Here is a 19,851-nt window from a genome sequence, read left to right as displayed (position 1 = left end):
AGTTTTAGTCTAGTTTTAATTGACTAAATATCATAAGATTACAGTCGACTGAAACTACTGTTGATTTAGTCGACTAAAATTAAAAGTGCAAAGTGTAATGTCTAAAGTTTCCCTTCGATTTCTGAAACTCATTCACATGTTCACCAAGAATGGTATTAAGGTCTGACTGTGTAGTAGACAAATACACAGATTTCACTCTTATTTGAAACACAATTAAACATATGTTTATTTACCCTGAAACTAGTACTGTGAAATCAGTTGTGCCATTAGTGCAAAAATAAAATTACTTCAAAGACAAAGTGCATAGGCTATAATGCCACCAGGCCTGCTCTCTCTAAATATTAAAATAATTGTTAAATGTTTCACCTGAAATTCTTAAATATGTTCAAAGAAAAAGACCAATAATGGTATCAGGGATTTATACCCATTATCAAGAAAAAAAAAATCCAAATATTGGAAATATACTTCGCAACGGTCAGTAGCAGGAAGTGCACCATTCTATTTTAGCATTTTCAATATCAATATAATTACCTCAAGGCTACAATTCTATTAGTGTATAGAGCCAAAAATCAACTCTCCTCACTTTCAGGTGGTTTCATGTTCGTTGAAGTTTTTAACAACTGTATAAATCTCCAAATCTCAAGAACCTCGCATGACACTCACGCTTTCACGCTCCCTTGGAAATAAAATGTCACCATCAGCAATAAGCAGATTCTGCTGGAAATCTTACGGCAAATCTATATTATTCCATTATAAAGCTAGAATTAGGTACGTCAAAAGTGTATTTACATGGTTAAATACAAAAGCAGACTATTTACAAGGTAAGAACTGTTACGTATGTGTGCAGTCAACTGGAATTTAAAATCTCACTCACTGCCTGAAGTTGGCAACCCCGCGTTTTATTTGAAATGAAAAGTAAAATGCGCTGTTTTCGCCTGAAACGGTTCGTCATTCCGTTTGTGTTGTTACTCCGACAAGCTAATATAAGAAAAACATAGCATGTCATGTTTTATATCTTTTCGAAATAATAAGACCGCCCATATCCTAATCTAATAGCGATTAAAGTGATAAATTCGTATGTATTTATATTAAAACGAGACTGATTTTATTGCCGTGTGGGATTATCGATAACAATATACTGTACTTAAATCCATGAACACTAAAATATATGACATAAACACGACTGTATTAGGGTTTTACGGCTTAAATTAATTTAAACATGCACAATTTTCACATTTGATTTATTTTCTCTTATTTTAAAATGCAGCCCTACTTTTATTTAGTAAATGAGAAGACATACTTATCAACAGTCATGTTCAGTTCTATGTCACGTGACAGTAAATATTGTCAAAAGGTTTTTGAATTGTACTGAATTAATTTGATTTGACAATTAGGTATTTATTACATGCAATGTTCATACAGTATAACTAACAGGCTACTTAAATGTATATATCACACTAAATAGTACATTGCGATCTTCTGGACCTTTGCTTCAAGAAATATTCTCTAACTGGACCTCTTTAAATTTTACTTGAATACCCCTGCCTTACGCGAACGGCATTAGTTCTGATTGGATCTAATCTCTGGCAAACATTTTCATCTCGTTTTTATTTGTTGACGAAAATGTCAATACACTTCATTATAGTCTTAGGCCAGTGGTGGCAAATCTTATCGGCAAACGGCCAGTGTGTTTGCAGGTTTTTGGGGTAACCTTTAGGTCAGCTGTTCAAACCCAGGTGTGAGGACTCCTCAGCCAATCAGTCCTCTAATTAGTAATATAATTAGGGAGTTGCAGCGAGAACCCGCATACACATCGGCCCTTTGCAGATAAGATTGGCCACCCCTGTCTTAGGCCTTGCGAAATCATTTGTATTTAGTTATTGTCTCGTTTTAGTCTGAAAATAAAGGTCGTTGACGATAACTGTGATGAAAATCCATTATGTTTAATTCATTAACAAAATTAACACTGCTGTACTGGGCACAAGTTGAAGACGGATGGATCATTAATAGCAATCTCCGTTTCTGCTACGTTAGTAGTGCAGCGAAAGAGGGCCTGACTGTTTTGATAACCAGTGTAGCTGCTACGTCACCCCCATAGAGCACAGTGAGATGACAGGCACTGCTTTCAGCTCCGCCCACCCCTCTGTCATGTGCTTTTCCAGAGGGAGCACATTTTCAGCGCCTGACCTCAGCTACCCTTCCAATCGAGGTCCACACCCCCCTCCTCCCCCCACGCCCCCCAGCACCCGCTCGCGTGTCTGGTGCATCGATTCAGCCAGGAGGAGTCAACGCTTTGTATCATCATGCTTCGTTTCTATGGTAACCCATACGGTGCGCGATAAGATGGGGGCAGAGAGCGTGACTCCGCTAGCTGTCTGTTGCCTGGCCGCACAAGGGACCGATCGTATTTGGTTCATGCTGTACATGCTAAGTGATGGCTCACCGTACGTATTTGAAAGCCCCCTAGCTTAACTTCAGCACAATCTCCTTTCACGCCATGCCAGAGTGCATACATGCACTCACGGCCGCTTCACGGTTTTTTTTTTCCTTCCATGATGATGTGAAGAGTAAAGATCTCATTTTTAGCACCATGCTGAGTCTTCCCGGGGTCGGCTCTGTGAGGCGCTGTCGCATCGCCCAGACAATCCAGGATCTCCGACTCTTACAAAATGCTAGTCTGGGTCCCGAGCTGGCCAAGCCACTGTCAGGTTAGCCGTGGTGCTCGCAAAGCCGTTTCAGCTCAGTCAGCGTGATGCGTACCGTTTCCATGGTGACCTATTTTTAGCAACGGGGGAAAAAAACAGCTGTTAAAATATGCAATGTCTTTCACTCTGACATCAAAGAGTGTGTTTGGTTATTTTCAGGGATTGGCGTGTTTGCTTCTCAAGTGCTTTTTTTCTTAAAAAAAAGCCTTGGACCTCTAATTCAAATTCAATGTTTTTGCATTAATTTACATTACATCACTGGCAGTAAATAAGATGCTGTAAAATTGATTCAGGTGATGTCACGCATGGTGCTAAGCCCAGGTATGCTTGGGAGCAATCTGCGCTTTTATTACTCTGTTTTTTTCTCCACACCTAAGTCTCTCTGCCTCATATGTATCATCTCATTATTAGTGTATGAGTGTCCTGGTTTTGCACCCAAATTAATGAGGGTGTTCTGTTTGTAGCTCTAGTCCCCCGGGCCTTCGGATCCCGCTCTCCCAGCGAGTAATGAGGTCGCCTGAACTCGCTCGCTGGCTCCCATTTGATCCGCGGAGCGGGCTGCAGTATTACGTTTCCCTGTTTTTTCCCACTCGCCTTTCGCGCGGGCCAGAGTGCTGAGTCCTTGTGAAAGAGTGAAAGAGTACTCTTTTTGACCCGAGGAAGCCCCCGTCAGAAACAGGCCACGGGTCCCATGCCACCCCCCCCCCCCAACCCAATCATCTTTCATTTTTGTCGCTCTAGGCGCTCAGATCCTTCCCTGAGCTGGGATTCGGCCTGTGCTCTCTGCATGTGATGGACTTGCGCCTGTCCTTTGCCATCTCACTTTTGACACGTCACCTGTTTTTGAGTCACCCTAAGACTCCAGATTTTCCAAGACCCCTTGCCTTGCCTTGTCATTCTGTAAAACACATTACCTTCAGGATTAATAACGCAGTAACCTATCAACGCACTGTGCTGGTCAACAGTTGTAAAAAATCTGCCTAAATCTTATTTATACTAAATATTACTGGAACATTTCTTCCGTGTAAATTTTAATCGCAAATAAAGTAACTCATGTATTGCGTTGTTGGTTTTTTTGCCATTGAATAACTAAATCAAACATGTGGACCACCATGAAATCACTTCATATTTTTAGGGTTTAAAAGACTGGATTTTTGCATGGATTAACAGAAGAACGTTACACCAATAACACACTTTTTTCTGGTTTGAAATGTGCTCTGTCACAACGATAAGTAATTGTACTGAGACCACTAATATAGCTGTGCTTTTAATCCATTAAAACGGCAAACATGGTGGGTTTACTCCCCGTCTCTTACTCCGGTGATGTGGCAGGGTTTGCTTTCTGTCCCTTACTCCGGTGATGTGGCAGGGTTTGCTCCCCGTCTCTTACTCCGGTGATGTGGCAGGGTTTGCTCCCCGTCTCTTACTCCGGTGATGTGGCAGGGTTTGCTCCCCGTCTTTTACTCCGGTGATGTGACAGGGTTTGCTCCCCGTCTCTTACTCCGGTGATGTGACAGGGTTTGCTCCCTGTCTCTTACTCCGGTGATATGGCAGGGTTTGCTCCCTGTCCCTTACTCCAGTGATGTGGCAGGGTTTGCTTTCTGTCCCTTACTCCGGTGATGTGGCAGGATTTGCTCCCTGTCCCTTACTCCAGTGATGTGGCAGGGTTTGCTCCCCGTCCCTTACTCCAGTGATGTGGCAGGGTTTGCTCCCCGTCCCTTACTCCGGTGATGTGGCAGGGTTTGCTTTCTGTCCCTTACTCCGGTGATGTGACAGGGTTTGCTTTCTGTCCCTTACTCCGGTGATGTAGCAGGGTTTGCTTTCTGTCCCTTACTCCGGTGATGTGGCAGGGTTTGCTTTCTGTCCCTTACTCCGGTGATGTGACAGGGTTTGCTTTCTGTCCCTTACTCCGGTGATGTGGCAGGGTTTGCTTTCTGTCCCTTACTCCGGTGATGTGGCAGGGTTTGCTTTCTGTCCCTTACTCCGGTGATGTGACAGGGTTTGCTTTCTGTCCCTTACTCCGGTGATGTGGCAGGGTTTGCTTTCTGTCCCTTACTCCGGTGATGTGACAGGATCTGCTCCTTGTCCCTTATTCCGGTGACTTGGCAGGGTCTGCTCCCCATCCCTTTCTCTGGTGATGTGGCAGGGTTTGCTCCCCATCCCCCCGAGAAAGAGTTATTGAACCCCCACACCCTCACTGGTCCTTATTTCTTAATTATAGGATTTGCATTAGTAGAAGGTCGCCCCCAGTGCTGGTCTGTTTTTATGTGGGGGGTCCTTGGCTTAAGAAATGCTGAAAAGCACAGCAGCCTTAACAACAAAGCTGTGTGTTTTGTAGTTGAGCCCTGTAGATGTATGCGCTTAGATCATCCCCTAACCCCACTATAGCGCCGTGGGGGAGTGGGGGGGGGGGGGGTGTTGACGTGTAATACGGACCAAACACATTCTGGGAACAAAGAGGCTAATATCTGATGTGGCAGGTCTCTGTGTGAGTTTGATTTCACAGAGCGTGTGTCTCTGCCTCATCTGGGGGGCCAAGGTCAGCAGCCCTCCCCCCCCCAAGTTGCCAAAACCGCTGACATGGCGCACACCTCCCTCCTGTGTGTCAGCACCCAGCGGTGTGTGATGTCTGCTCATAAGGGCGGAGGCTTTGCATATTACACTCTGTATTCCGTTTTTATGTCTGCCTTCATGAAGATTCTGGCAGGACTTTTAATGACTCCAGGTGTCCGATGAGGCCACGTTTGTCATGTGCGCCCATTAGATGGGAAATTACCAAAATATTTTACTGGTGTTGTGGTGATAGAAGTCTTATCTGAACTAGTTCGCTTTTATCTTGTCATTAATCTCAAGTACATAATTTAATTAACATTTGTATCATATAGTCCCTGGAGTGTGGGACCCGAGCTCATATTTGCCAGATTTATTCATTCTGCACTTTTCCATCCTGAAACCCTCCAGGTCAGGGGTTTTGAACCCGAGTCTGCAGAGACGTTTCATACAGTAGATTGACAAAAATGTCAGTATTCTCAGGCACTTTATGCACAGCAAAAAATCAAGGACACCCCCCACCCAGAGAAAGAAATATTAAAGCCATTTACATCCGTTTTTCCAGTTATTTATGCCATCACAGATTAGGAGTAGGCAGTCCGTAGCTCTGCTCAGTTTTTTTTTTTCATTTTGTTGTTCCAGGATTAAGAAAGGTTGAAACCCCCTACCATTTGGCCAAGGATTCATGGGAAATGTAGTATATGAAGTGTACAGCATCAGTCATAGTTATAAGAGCTGCAATAGAATATTGGGAGAGAATAAGTACCTTGCGCAAGGATCATAATACAGTCAGGATGATTAAACGAGCTAGACACATTGATTTATGGAATACAGTCAGGGATACGAGTGGTGAGTGTGGATACTGAGGTCAGGGAAGCACTGATGGTTTTAAGACTGCATGAAGTGTACTCTCCACACAGTACATATCCCATGCGAAACAGAAAAACATGGTGGAGGGCTTTAACCCTCTCGCTTCTCTCCCATCAGACTGGGCTGTCTGATGCATTTGTCACATCAAATTTTCTGATGCAGGAAAGTCTCCGTTATATTGAAAGTCCTTGAGTGCAGTTTCTTCCAGACCATTTGCAGGACAGTGAAGACCCCTGCAGCAAGTGATGGTGCAAACGATTCACCAGCCTTGGGCAACTGCATACAATATGTGTGTTTCCAAGCTGGCGAAGGAAAGATGACCGGAAAAACAGTAATACATAATTAATACATTTATCGTGGAGAAAGAGGAAAAAGACTGGACCTCTATTTTTCGTATTTGGGTCAGTGCACAATGCATAAGTTATACTTAATCTAGAGGGTGAAAAGTTTGGGAGGAGATCAGACCAGTTGTAGCAGGTAATCGGTACAATGTCATTTACCGTCCTGTAATGCCAACCAGAGTAAGCAATGGATGGATGACTGGACAGATGGATGAACGATTAGACGTGACAGGTAATATGGCTGTTGCACTGTGGATATTTTCTAACATAATGGCCACCTAACACATGATGCGAGATTGTTTCCATGAATTGGAAGCCAGTGTTTTATAAAATACATACACAAAAGTAATTTGTGATATTTCTGAGATATTGTAGTATTGTATGGAATTCTATTCAAACATATTCACCATGCATTCACCCCAGAAAGGTATTCCAAAACAGTCTAAGAAATTTCACCGGGGCACACCTTCTGTGACCAGGACATGGTATTTCATGGTATTTCCCCCCTACTGTAATTGACTCTTCAATCAATCAAACCTGCTGCTTTATTAATGCAGAATTGTGGCTGCAAAATGCTGCATGATGCTCAAGCAAACACCTCTTGGTACCTTTGTTCAGTCTGCAAGACTGAAAAATACCACACTTGAAAACTGTCCATCTTCTGTTTAAGTATGCTTACTTGGTAAATATGTCTGGACTTGAAGTTTTCTTACTGCAGGGCACTAAGCTTGTTTGTCTTATGGATACCTGACATTAATCTTAAAGGTCATATTTTTTTTGTGCCTCAAGCACAAACTATGATGCTTTCTCTTGGCAAAAGAAAATGTACATTAAGCTGCTGGAGTAATATTTTCTTTTTAGTGAATCATTTGCTGTCCTTTTTTCCTTCGTTAGACATTAGTGTGTCATTTGGTTTTAGTTCTGATATTCACATCATGGTTGTCTTCGGTCCTCAGCAGCTGTTGTGATCTTTGCAGGCATTTGAAGAGGGGCAGTGGTGCAATACCAAAATACTGCCCCCCGCAGGCTGTTGCTCATTCGTCTCTGTTGAGCAGGCAGTGGTTGATTGTAAAGAGTCATGTTCATAGAGTAGTCAACTGGTTGGTTGAAACAAAACCTTGGTCTGGATTTGTAGTTTCTGAACCTGAACTCTGGGCAGTGGCATTACAGGAAAGGTTGAGTGGCCGAAATGACGAGCAGTGACTTCAAAGGGACACTCCAACCGTGTCAGTAAATGTTCCAGCTGTGCATTTGGAATGTCGCTGGTAGGATTTTCTGTGACGCACAAGTTGGACATATAATACTGTGTGCCAGCAGACGAATAAATTGCAGTTAGTGTGTTTGTATACGATACTATATGCTTGATAAATTATTTTCTCGTTCATGGTTCATTTGTCCTCCTGGCATCTGTGCTAATGGCTTGTATCTCACCTGCCGGGTCATACGCCTGCTCTTCTCTCCAAAGACTAAAATTTACAGTAGCTCTTAGTGGATGTACATTTTGTTGTTTTTATTTTACCCTGTGAAACAAACAAGGTGATACAAAGGATACAGAATTTCACCATCTGCTACTCATGTTATTCTCCTGAGGTTATGCTGGTCTGTTGTTGTGAGAAATGGCCATTTTGTGATGAGACTAAGGGGACTGTAAAGAGTGCTGCTACTTTATATTAGTGGCTATATCAATTACTTTAAACTCCACGGAGACCAGTTGGCTGACACTTATGGTATGGAAGGTGGCATCAGACGGGCCATTAAAGACTTATGAATATCAGGAAGCAGATTTGAACCCTATCAGTATAGTGTTACCGATCTTCTCCATCTTTCTTAATAATACTTTTTAATGGGATTTTGAACCTGATTGTTGCTAATCAGAGATATTGTGTTATGTGAATGTGCCCAAATTTTAATAATTTCTTTCTTGTTCAGTTATACTCTCTGGCAGTTGTCCTGTCCTCTCGGTATTATGCAGGTGTGGTTTGTAAATAAGCTTTCGAATTGGAATGGGTTGCCAGGTTCCTGTTGCTGAGTGCGTCTCGCGACGGTGTGGGGATGCTCGCGGGCGCTCCACCGGTGTCAGGATTGTTTGCGTGGCACGCTGTGCATGCAGAGGAGGGCCGGGGTCGGAGGTCGGGGCTCTCTCCTCTGCACGGGGCTTATGTAAGCCAGGCGAACGGCGCGGCTGATGACTCAGCCCCCGGTGGGAGCGCGTGGGGGACACGAGGCCCCGGTCTTGGAGAGAGCTTTATTTCAGATCCGAGGGCTTATGAAACACTGTTTGGTTTCCTGAGGTGCTGACGCATTAGGCTTCTTTTTCTTCTGTATTAAACACAGTTATATTCTGGGCGTATACATTTTTATATATGTGTATTATAAAGAAAAAATATAATTATCCCGGAGCAAGCTTTAAGCCTCAGTTTTATTTGTGTGGCAGTCGTTGATTATTCATATTTAACATTTTTTAAAAAGCATTTAGAGGAATATTTTGTATATTTTTCTGCACATGTATTTATTACTTTGCAAAATAATGAAGTTAAAAAGCAATGACTAAGTTTAAGTTCTCAAGTTTTTTTTATCTATATATATGTTTATGACACAGGGTGTGATTGACAGTGTTTTATGTATGATAGAAACGTTTCTGAATTTGATTTCTTCTTGTTTTCTGCAGGCCTGGCTGGGGTTGCCACAGACCTGGACAAAAGGAAAGAAATTTTTGGGAGAAACCTTATACCTCCAAAGAAGCCAAAAACGTTCTTACAGTTAGTGTGGGAAGCTCTACAAGACGTGACCCTTATTATTCTAGAAATTGCCGCCATCATCTCCCTGGGCCTTTCGTTTTATCAGCCACCAGGGGAAGGCAGTGAAGGTAGGTGCTGCTGAAGCTCCTCTCATTATCTTCTTATTCATGTTTGATTGAAAGCACCACAGAATCCTCACCAGTTGTCCACTGTATAGGCTTTTTATTGGCTCTTAAAAATAGGGGTAAATCCACCTTGAAGTTCCTCCATAACAGGAGCCTTAAGCCATGGGTTCTTGGGATATATTTCAGGGGATCGGTGAACTTAATTGAGAAGATATTTGCATCATTATTTTGACTAACCTCCAGCTGAAATTTAGAATTTATAAGCATTCATAATTTAGCATGATTTTGAACATAAGCAAAATACCACAGTATGAGCAGTCCTCGACTGACGAAGGTAATCCGTTCCACAAAACCTTAAATATCAAATTTTTCATCAGTCGCAGCAGTACCTGCGACTTTGTCCCAGATAGATACCACAGATATTCCCTCCTCATTATTCTGAAGAGGGATCCATAGGTTTCACCAGGCTTACAGAGATGAAGAGGCTGTCGCTTGTGAGACATGCTCAGTGTTGGAGTGCTTAGCCTGCAGAGGGGACGGTACACCGCTGTGTGGGAGGCGAGCGTAGGGCGTCTGAGGCCGGCGTGGCTCTCAGCGCCATGCTGCGGTGTCTGCCGGAGAGAAATGAAGGAGGATCAGTCTCAGGAGAGCCGGCTAAACGCTGCTCATCACAGAGGTGATATGAAGCAAGAGCTGATCAATTATCTCGCCCGAAGAAGCAGAAGTCATGGCCACTCGGCTGACTCAAAAGAAACAATTATAAATTGTTGCCAATTTAGTCGACCGGCGCGGGTCTTGGGGGAGAAAAATTGACCGCTTCTTCTGGAGGTGATGTTCTCAAGGAGTTTTAGTGGGTCATTAAGTATTAACTTTTATTCCTGACTGCATCATCACGCCCCTCCTTGGGTATGGCATCCTGTGTGGTCCTTGTATCTCGGCTTTCTCTTAAACTTTAAACCATTAAAGATTATTTCCTATGAGGCCATTTCAAATGGTTTAGATGGTGGGCGGGGGGGGGGATGCTGATATGTCTCGGACTGCTTGGGCTGAGGGCTGGATGTATTCTCTAAGCTGGGAGTTAGTGAGGTGTGTGGCATGCATGTCGTTACAGGGGCATGCTGAAGGTGAGGTTCATACATCAGAATAGCCCATTATATGTGGAGTTGACAAATAACCATTAAGCTGGTGGAGTTATATCCATCAGCATAACCGTCTAAATTTCAGTCACTCTTCGAACACAATCTTTGAATTTTAGCTCATTGAACGATTGTATTTGAGTTTGACACCAAGTGTCGACTGAAATGGCTGTACTATCCAGGGTAAATAGGGCCCCATGCCTCATCAGATATACAGCTCTGGAAAAAATTAAGAGACCACAGCAAAATTTCAGTTTCACTCATTTCTCAATTTATGGGTATAAAATATTTATGGGTGTAAAATATACAAAAAGGGCTTCTTCCTTGCTTTATGGGTGTTCAGTCCTGCTTCTAAAAGCCTGTTATGAACTGTCCTAGCACACCACTTAATGTTTCCCATTCATTTTGAAGGTCACTTGATGCCATCCTCCGATTCATGAAAAACTGTCGGATTGTTTAATGGTCATCTCTAGCATTAGAAATTCGCTTCTGCCCTCTACCTGGCTGGTTTCTGGTCGTTCCCAGTGTCTCCTGCTTCACCTTGTTCTTGTGTACTGCTGTCTTAGAAATTTTGAGCCTGGAAGCAGCCTGTCTCACAGTGTAGCCTTCTGCCAGCAGAACCAGGATTAAACCAGGATTTAAAAATGCAGATTATTTAAAAGTATAGAGTGGTCCCTTAATTTTTTCCAGAGCTGTATCTTTAAAACTTTAATATCTTGAGCCTTCTGCTCATGCTCGGTGCCTTGGCTGCTCTCTGTTGGTGAGATAAGTTGTCTTTCTAGGTTTGGAGAATTTTGGTTGTCACTGCTTATACCTTGACAGTCTTCCAGTGGTGAGACTGGTTTGACGATGGCAAATGCCGCAGGGAGGGTGTTTGGACAGAGGGAGAGAGACTATGTTAATGCAGGATAATAGTTTTATGGCTTCTACCGAGGATGAAGACTGGTCTGTGTGACTATGTTCTAGCTAGTGATGAATTTAGTTCATCTGATGGTTGTGATGTGGCTCATAATGCCTGATATGCTGGTATTCTTATGCATCCATTTCTTACGTTTAATTTAATATATCATGAAGCATTTTGTTTGATTTATTTGTTTGTTTAGACTGTTTGTTTGTTAGACTTTTTTCCCGGATTCCATCATTTGGACCTAGGTTAGAGGTGGGTTGGTTTTGTTTTTTCTCAGGTGGTATTGCCTCAGGCACTTGTCACTGCACAAGTGCACCAGATAGTTCTGGGAGAGAATCTGTCTGTTACCGTGCCCAGACTGAAGGTACACAAAATAAATTAGGGTCTGGATCGTTTATATTTGAGTTGTGATGTTTTGATACTCATGTCTCGTCTGGACGTGTTTGTGTTGGGTTGCTGTAGACGCAATAGAAACAGCATTTAAAAACATTACAATAACAGAAAGGTAGTTATTGTATGATATGAAGTGTGTTTATGGGGGGGGGGGGGGGGGAACAAATCCAGTATTGTGGTGTAATGCGAGATGAAGGGAGGGTCTTTCAGAAAAAAACTGGAATACTCAGTTTTTGGGTTCAGTTAGCTTTATGGGGACAGGACCTCATATTTGAGGGAGTCTACATTTAAATTATACATTTAGTAGCACTAGAAGTAGCTTTATGTTAATTATTTTACAATATTGCAGATGTGAATTCATGATTATTTCTGTGAAAAGATTAACATTGTTAGCAGCTGATAGCTACCGATTATACAAAAGAACTTCAACGCAGACTGTCCACGACTTACGACCTCTGTAACTTACTAGTTACAGCCACACACAAATACGTCTGAAATTTTAAAAATAATAAAAAAATTAAGTAAATGTATGTAAAAATAAATTTTGCGTGGCCATACAGTAAGGCCTAGCTGCGGGAAAGTATAGTATACGGCATGATTGATGGATGGCATTAAAAGTGACAAATTACAGAATTGTGTACAAAAATTTCTAATAAATCTGAGCTCAAAACGTCTTCTCATACCTGTGTGTTCACGGTTTTGTTACATTTAGGCCTGAAGCACTGATCTGTTGATGTATCGCTTCGAGGAAACATGAAAGGGGATACCTGAAAAACAAATGTAGGTGGTCAAAAAATAAATAATTGCCGGATTTCTGGAACTTGAGAGTGTAGAAATGTCCCAGTTTTCTTAATGTGAGAGAGACTTCTCACACATAGCCTCACTGGGAGAACAAAAGTGGCGAGTCTTTCTCTTTTTTTGGTGTTTTTAAAAGGAAGATTAATTGCTGCGTCTGTCCCACAGTCCTCCCAGACACCGGAGGGGTCAGACTGAATAATGCTATTACAGATTTTCTGCGTGCGGCAATCCGGGAGAATATAAGTCACTGCAGAATCAATACGGAGTTCAGAGAAAAATAATCATTTTCCTACATGATAAGGCTGGCAAATCACTCACATTGCACGATGTTTAAAACCTATGAAAATTATCTCACTTTAAAAATCATGTGGCTTTAAAACTGTGGAGCATCATAAATCGGTTTTAATTAAGGCTACAGCTGAAATGTTGATTATATTGAAATGTTTCACAATCTCACTTTCACAGCAAGACAGAATGGATTAACGACAACTGTAAGAAGGATTGTTTCTACGGGAGCAAAATGATGTGCAGCATTTACAGCATTCTGAAAGTAATCCTTGTATCGACTAACTGAATCCCATCAATCAATCTTCCAGGCTCACTTACCCTGTTCAGGGAGGGTGGGGGTCCGGGAGCCAGGGGTCAAGGCTGGGGTTCACCCTCAATGGGTTGTCAGTCAGCCAGAGTGTATATACACACACAATCACAGCTATGGTCACTTTACAGATACAATGTAGCCTAGGTGCTTTGGACTGAAGCAGGGAACTGTTCAATTCACTAAGAGAACATTCAGACTTTACACAGACAAAGCAGAGGCAGTAATGAACCCCCCAGATGTGGAGCCCCCGTGCTGATCTATGCTAGGTAGACCTGAACATTTCACTTTCCTTCATGACAGGTTGTCTTTCTTGCATTAACATGCAGTATTAAGGTGGCTGCTGTCTGCAGTAATCCCTATCCTGCAAAATTCAGTTTAATATTTATCTCCAAGACCACGGAAAGCTCTTCACTCAGAGAAATCTTATGAGGAGTTTCAGTTCCCCTACAGTTACTGTATATTAGGTCTTCAGTTTATTGTTGCCACATTCTGTGAAAAACATGAAGGATCTTGTCAGATATCTTGTCTAAGTGTTGTCCAAACATCAGCTGAAGCGAGAAGCTATATTCAAAAGTTAAAAAAATAGTTGTTGTATAAGAACAAGTCAAAACATACAAGCTCATAAAGGTTCAGCGTTCATTGATTGATTTAATGACAAATTCAGATTGCTAGCTATGCAGCTATTGGTCCAATTTTCTTGATGAATTTTGATTGGTTGGATATCCTTTTGCCATATGCCTCTCCCTCAATGCACTACACCCACTCCAACTCAGGGGAGGATTATTCCACACGTTCACCGCTGTGTGCCATCACCCGCTCTTTTTTTGTTCAGCCTTTGGGTCACGGACTTTGCCGAGATACTTTACACACGGAAAGCACTGCTCACTCCTCTTCAGAAGGCCAATGAACCCACGTTCATAGTAGAGGGAGACAGGCTCAGCCATTAAGTCCCCCGGCCTAGGGGAGTGCCAGCCATTTGTGTTATCTCAGCCTCAGCGGCACAGATGGCCCGTGTGGCATAGTAGGAATTAGGGTTCACTTGTAGGACACTTCTCTGCTTTTGCCGGTGATCTACAGGCAGTTCCTGCCATTGGCCCTTTTAGCAGATCCTTCTGTGCTGAATCTAAGCTACTCAGAGAAGGCATGAGCTGTCAGTCTACTGGGAGTCACGATGCATCACAGATAAATTAACCGAATTCAATAAATTATATAATCGAAGCTTATTTAGTCCTGAGGAAATCCCAAACCATTGCAGCAGAATGTTACATTTAAACTTTGTTGCAATCCACGCTGTAGTTTAATTTTATTCATTATTTCCAGTGTGCAAGTTGTGCTGTGGGCGGCATGGTGGTGCAGTGGTTAGCACTGTTGCCTCACACCTCCGGGACCTGGGTTCAAGTCTCCGCTTGGGTCACATGTGTGTGGCGTTTGCATGTTCTTCCCATGTCGTTGTGGGGTTTCCTCCGGGTATTCCGATTTCCCCCCACAGTCCAAAGACATGCTGAGGCTAATTGGCGTTGCTAAATTGCCCTTAGGTGTGTATGTGTGAGTAACTGGTGTGCAAGTGTGCCCTGCGATGGGCTGGCCCCCCATCCAGGGTTGTTCCCTGCCTCGTGCCCGTTGCTTCCTGGATAGGCTCTGGACCCCCCGCGACCCAGTAGGATCAGCGGGTTGGTTGAATGGATGGAAGTTGTGCTGTTATAGAATGTAAAACAAACTACATCTTATTTCCCTTTTTTTAATGGAATACGACATTACAATTTATTTGGCCGAAACTTTTATCCAAAGCAACATATAACTGAGAGAGAAGGGTTGGGGGTCTTGTTCAAGGGTCCAATAGTGAATCACTCTGGATCCCTGGGATTTGAAAAGGCAGCCTACCTGTTACAGGCGCAGTGGTCTAAAATTTTTTTTTACTGAATTACTGTCAATTATTTTAAATGAGAGCAGTTCTATACTGCAAGGATTCAAGTGAGAATCCACACTAGACTTGACCTTAGTAGTCTGGACTAGGGTTGTCACCTGTCAGGGTGGATCAGGGCCTCAGGGTGCCTCACTTGGTATTGTAATGGTGCCACACCGTGTGCCAGAATTTTTTTCAAAGTCCCTGGCTTTTTTAAAGATGAATGGTGCAGGCCAGGCATGATGGGGAAAGAATAATGGTTGGGTGAGATACATTCCTGTGCCTACATTAATAACAAAAGGTTGTGCCAGATAGTTTTTCCAGGAATCCTCTGTTTGCAGTACCTTGCAACAGCTTGATAAGGGGTTGGTGATTCTGTTCATGGTGGCCTGCTGGGTTTGATGTTTTCTGAATAGTCGTTCTCCTGTGTGTGTGGAAGGTATGGTCCTGTAGTCCCTCCGTGTTCCTGAACCGCACCTGTAATGGCCTCCTCCCTTGTGTGTCCACACAGCGTGCGGGGCTGCTGCCGGGGGTGTCGAAGATGAGGGCGAATCGGAGGCCGGCTGGATCGAGGGCGCTGCCATCTTGCTCTCGGTTGTCTGCGTTGTGCTTGTCACGGCTTTCAATGACTGGAGCAAGGAGAAGCAATTCAGGGGTCTACAGAGTCGGATCGAGCAGGAGCAGAAGTTCCAAGTTGTCCGTGGAGGCCAGGTCATCCAGCTTCCTGTTGCAGATATCGTGGTCGGCGATATCGCACAGATCAAATACGGTAGGTGTTTCCTCGGGGTCTCTTTGATATGCCGGGGCTGCACCGAAAAGGTTGTTTCTCCCAGCTGTGTAAAGAAAATGTCACGATGAATCTCAATGTACCTCGCACTGCAGGAGATTATCTCTGTGAATTGGTTTTCAGACCAAAGTTCACACAATAATTTTTGAAATACTATCACCCTAAAACTGATTACGATTCGGGGAGGGCATAGATGTTCAGGAGAAGCCCGTTTACACAACTGTAACTAATTGTATTGAAAGTATAAACGGGGTCATTGTGTTTGTTGGAGAGAGCACCCTGAAGGAATGCTTCAGCTCTCGTGGGTTCGCAGTTTGCTTCTTTTAAGTTAGGGAGCCCAATGATTGTTTTCTACACTGTTTGCTTTGCCTCTCTGTCTCATCCCAAAGGCACCAATAAAATCAGCCCCTATAGCCGTCAGCGCCCTTTTCCTCTTAATTTGTTCGCTATCATGAAAAACCATATTTTTTTCCACATCTCCTTCAAATCGGCATGACTGTTTTAGACATACTCCCCTTCCCCGACTCACGCACAAAGGCTGCTTTAATATCCTGATGAAACCAATTATTGGGGAACTTGGGGGGGGGGGGTCGCACCTAACTGAAGTGTGATGAGGTCAGCAACAGCTAAGTCCATTAGGGAGGATGAGGGGGGGTGTCCATTTAACCTGACAGCCGCGGGAAGAGCGGCGCTCAAAGCCTGCACGGCCGACTTCACTTTGGATATTACGTATTGAACCTTAAGTACAATTTCACTCATGTTCGAGATGCAATTTAGCATTTTTTTTTCCAGTCGTGTCAACAGTGCAGTAGCTGTGCGTTTTATTGCTTTTTTTTGTTTTTTTTTTCATTAAAGGTGACCTACTTCCAGCCGATGGGGTCTTAATACAAGGAAATGATCTGAAGATTGATGAGAGCTCCTTAACAGGGGAGTCGGATCACGTACGGAAAGCGCCGGACAGAGACCCCATGCTTCTCTCTGGTCAGTGTGGCTTGTCTAGCAATGGCCCATCTTTTGTGCTCGACCTCGTGTCTCATTGTGGAGCAAAGGACTGTTGGGTCGTGGCACGATTTTCCAGGTCACCGTGCCATCCTTCCCTAGCCACGTTCCTTCACATTATGCCCGTTTGCTACTCCCTGCTGGCCGGGTCCCCTCGTGTGCGCAGAATCGATCATTCAACTCACAACTTTCTGATGTTTTCCAGAGGGATGGAAAGGGACCTTCATCATAATTTCAGAGGGAAATGTTTAGCTGCCATGCTAACTTATTTTACCATCGTGTGCAATAGCACTTCTCGTTTCTCAGATTGGAGGACAGTAGCTATTTTTGTTACATAAATTTAAACATTCGATTTTGCATCAAAATTTCCTTCCAGGAAATTTAATGCTGTGCTCTCTATCTCTGAAGTCCTCCCTTGTCCCCGATGTTTTCTTTATAACCTTAATGATAAATCTTAGAACTAAGAACTAACATTATATGACCTTACAATATTGTGGTTCTTACCTTATATTTTGAGATACTTTCAGAAATTTACAGTACATGAAGCAGGCATTTTTCCTATTGTCAAGGTTCTTGAATTAATAACAACTCGTAAAATAATCTGCTTAGGGATTTAGTTGCGTTGTTTTATGTGCTCAGTCTTCACGGAGTACTCAACTGGTTGTTTGAAACAAATCCTTGGTCTGGATTTTTATTTTCTGGACCGGAACTATCCACATCTGTATGTACCTAATTAGTGTTTGACTGTCCTGTTACATTCAGTGGTTCAGGGTTGCATATATACATGAGTATATACTGCATCTGCAGGAGTGAGTAAGCATCGAACAAGTCATATTACAGTCCTCACTGCCACCAGTCAACCACCTTATGCTGTTTTGACACCGATGTCACCTGTCTATGACCTCTGTATCTTTTTCCAACGCATAAGCAACAGAGATCCAGCTTTATCAGTCCGTCTTAGAGGGCCAGAATGGCCCTTCGGATAGCTTTCTTTCCACATGTTGGGTCCAGGAGCTGAACTGTGGAACATGGAATCTTGGAACTGTGGGTTTGGTGTCCAAGTGCCCAGAACAGCTGGCTCCCCCATACAGGTACCCACGTGATGGAGGGCTCAGGGCGGATGTTGGTCACCGCAGTGGGGGTCAACTCCCAGACGGGCATCATCTTCACACTTCTGGGTGCCAGCGGAGAAGAGGAGGAGAAAAAGGAAAAGAAAGGTATGTCCATCAGTCACATTCTGTGTCATGTACAGTTCAGTTCTGATGGGACTCAGACTCCATCTGGTGTTTTGGATTTGCAGAGTAAAAAGCTACAGGGATAGTTTGATATTTCCCATTTCCTAGAGTCCTGGTGTTTTTGAGAAATATTTAGTTTCAGGTGATTATCATGCGCACCAGCGCAATGAAATGTTTATGACTTTTTAATTTTTTGCGATGGGTTTTTTTCACTGACAGTGGAAATGGTTGGGTATTACTGGACTGAAGCAATTTAGCTTATTTTTAGAGACAAAGGAGGGAATGTCTGACAAGTGCAAATATCACATGCAGGTAAAACAAATCGCTTGTCTAAAATGATTTTTCATATTTGACCAGCATTTGGGTATTTTCTGTAATATCAACAAAGGATTCAGTACAGTTGTGATAATTTTCCAGCAGCATAGATTTCCACGCAGGTATAATAATATTGAAATATCGTGAGCGTCCCTAACTTATTTCCATGCCAGCATGGGCAGAGCGGTTTGTATGACTGTGATAAGCTCCCCCTTACTCGCAAAGGGCTAGCAGTGTAACCTTCTCACTGAGCGTCTGGTCACACCCGCCTTATTGTCTTATTCTGGAAATCACCATACAGGTGAGGCAGTGGAGAATGGCCAGCAGACTACAGGTAGAGTATATTCCTGCACCACCGTGCACCCCCCCCTCCACCCCCCGAGGGCACGGGGAGGGGGGGGGGGTGTTTTATTGGTGCTTTCATAGTTTGATCGTTGCCCACTGACCACTCCTGCAAATCGCCCCGACTCCAGCCCGCTCCCCCATGCCCCCCCACCCCCCGCCATCTTTGACTCAGCTTCTATCATGAATGATTCTTTCGCTTAAAAAGAGGAGTGCTATCATCTCCTCCTTTTAAGTGTGGGGGGAGAAAAAAGGGAGACACATCACATTCATGTACCAGTGAACTGACCTGGGGGTGAATCCCCCAATGACAGAATGAGGGGCCATCGCACTGCATGTCAGCATCGCCCCAACGCTGCCCTTGTTTATGCAATTGCAGCCATGGAAACGATATTGATTTCAATCATAATTGCCAGTGTCACTTGATTAAAATCATAATCACATATAGATTAAGCTATTGCTCAACAGTGGTCTGACAGGCCCAACTGTATAAATAAAAATTTATATATCTATATATATAACAATTTTATTTCACCTTTGCAGTGAAGGCTAGTTTGGGGAGAGACTTTACTGCAGGATGACCTCTTTCACTGCAAAGGTGAATACACTGACCTGAGATCAGTTGCAGTGTATCTTGCTGCATTCCTGCACTTGTACCCATTCAGCTAAAATTTGTGTCAGTCGGGCGTGGAGTTTGGTGGCATCCTCCCTGAATGAGTGTTTCTCAAACCAGTTCTTGGTGACCCCCAGACAGTCCATGTTTTTGATCCCTCCCAACTCTCAGGGAGTCCCCGAGGACTGGTTTGAGAAACCCTCCCTTAAATGATTGGAGGAAACCACAATGTAGTCGTCCCAAGCGAGATGACAGACAAGCAACATGCCTTCAAACATTCGCTGTTTTGCAACGGAACCTTGTTGCTTATACTGCAACCCTGTGAAATTTTATTTAATTACCAAGTGACTGAATAAGAAATGAAAAAAACACCAATCTGATAAATTCCATTGCTTTTAACTTGTCTGTAGATGAACCACTAATCTATAATGTATGCCTGGGCTGATATCATTGTTCCCTAAAAATCTGTAGCCACTGATAAGAGTAATCAGTATAC

At 43.3% G+C, this 19,851-nt stretch overlaps 1 protein-coding gene across 14 annotated transcripts in view; it reads left to right on the top strand.

Annotated features, from left to right (window-relative positions):
* The window catches only part of atp2b2 (ATPase plasma membrane Ca2+ transporting 2), a 130,938-nt gene that overhangs the window by 83,824 nt on the left and 27,263 nt on the right, over nucleotides 1-19,851 (top strand). For 11 of the 14 annotated variants that reach the window (XM_072715554.1, XM_072715560.1, XM_023799698.2 and 8 more), the window contains 5 exons: nucleotides 9,135-9,332; nucleotides 15,576-15,833; nucleotides 16,707-16,832; nucleotides 17,942-18,067; nucleotides 18,702-18,734. In XM_072715554.1, the coding sequence (XP_072571655.1) occupies nucleotides 9,135-9,332; nucleotides 15,576-15,833; nucleotides 16,707-16,832; nucleotides 17,942-18,067; nucleotides 18,702-18,734 (741 nt within the window). The remainder of the gene's footprint in view (nucleotides 1-9,134; nucleotides 9,333-15,575; nucleotides 15,834-16,706; nucleotides 16,833-17,941; nucleotides 18,068-18,701; nucleotides 18,735-19,851) is intronic. The other 3 variants (XM_072715563.1, XM_072715559.1, XM_072715564.1) reach the window with 1 other exon arrangement.

Source organism: Paramormyrops kingsleyae, chromosome 8, assembly GCF_048594095.1.
Source record: "Paramormyrops kingsleyae isolate MSU_618 chromosome 8, PKINGS_0.4, whole genome shotgun sequence".
NCBI lineage: Eukaryota > Metazoa > Chordata > Actinopteri > Osteoglossiformes > Mormyridae > Paramormyrops > Paramormyrops kingsleyae.
This window is presented reverse-complemented; position numbering and strand designations above follow the sequence as displayed.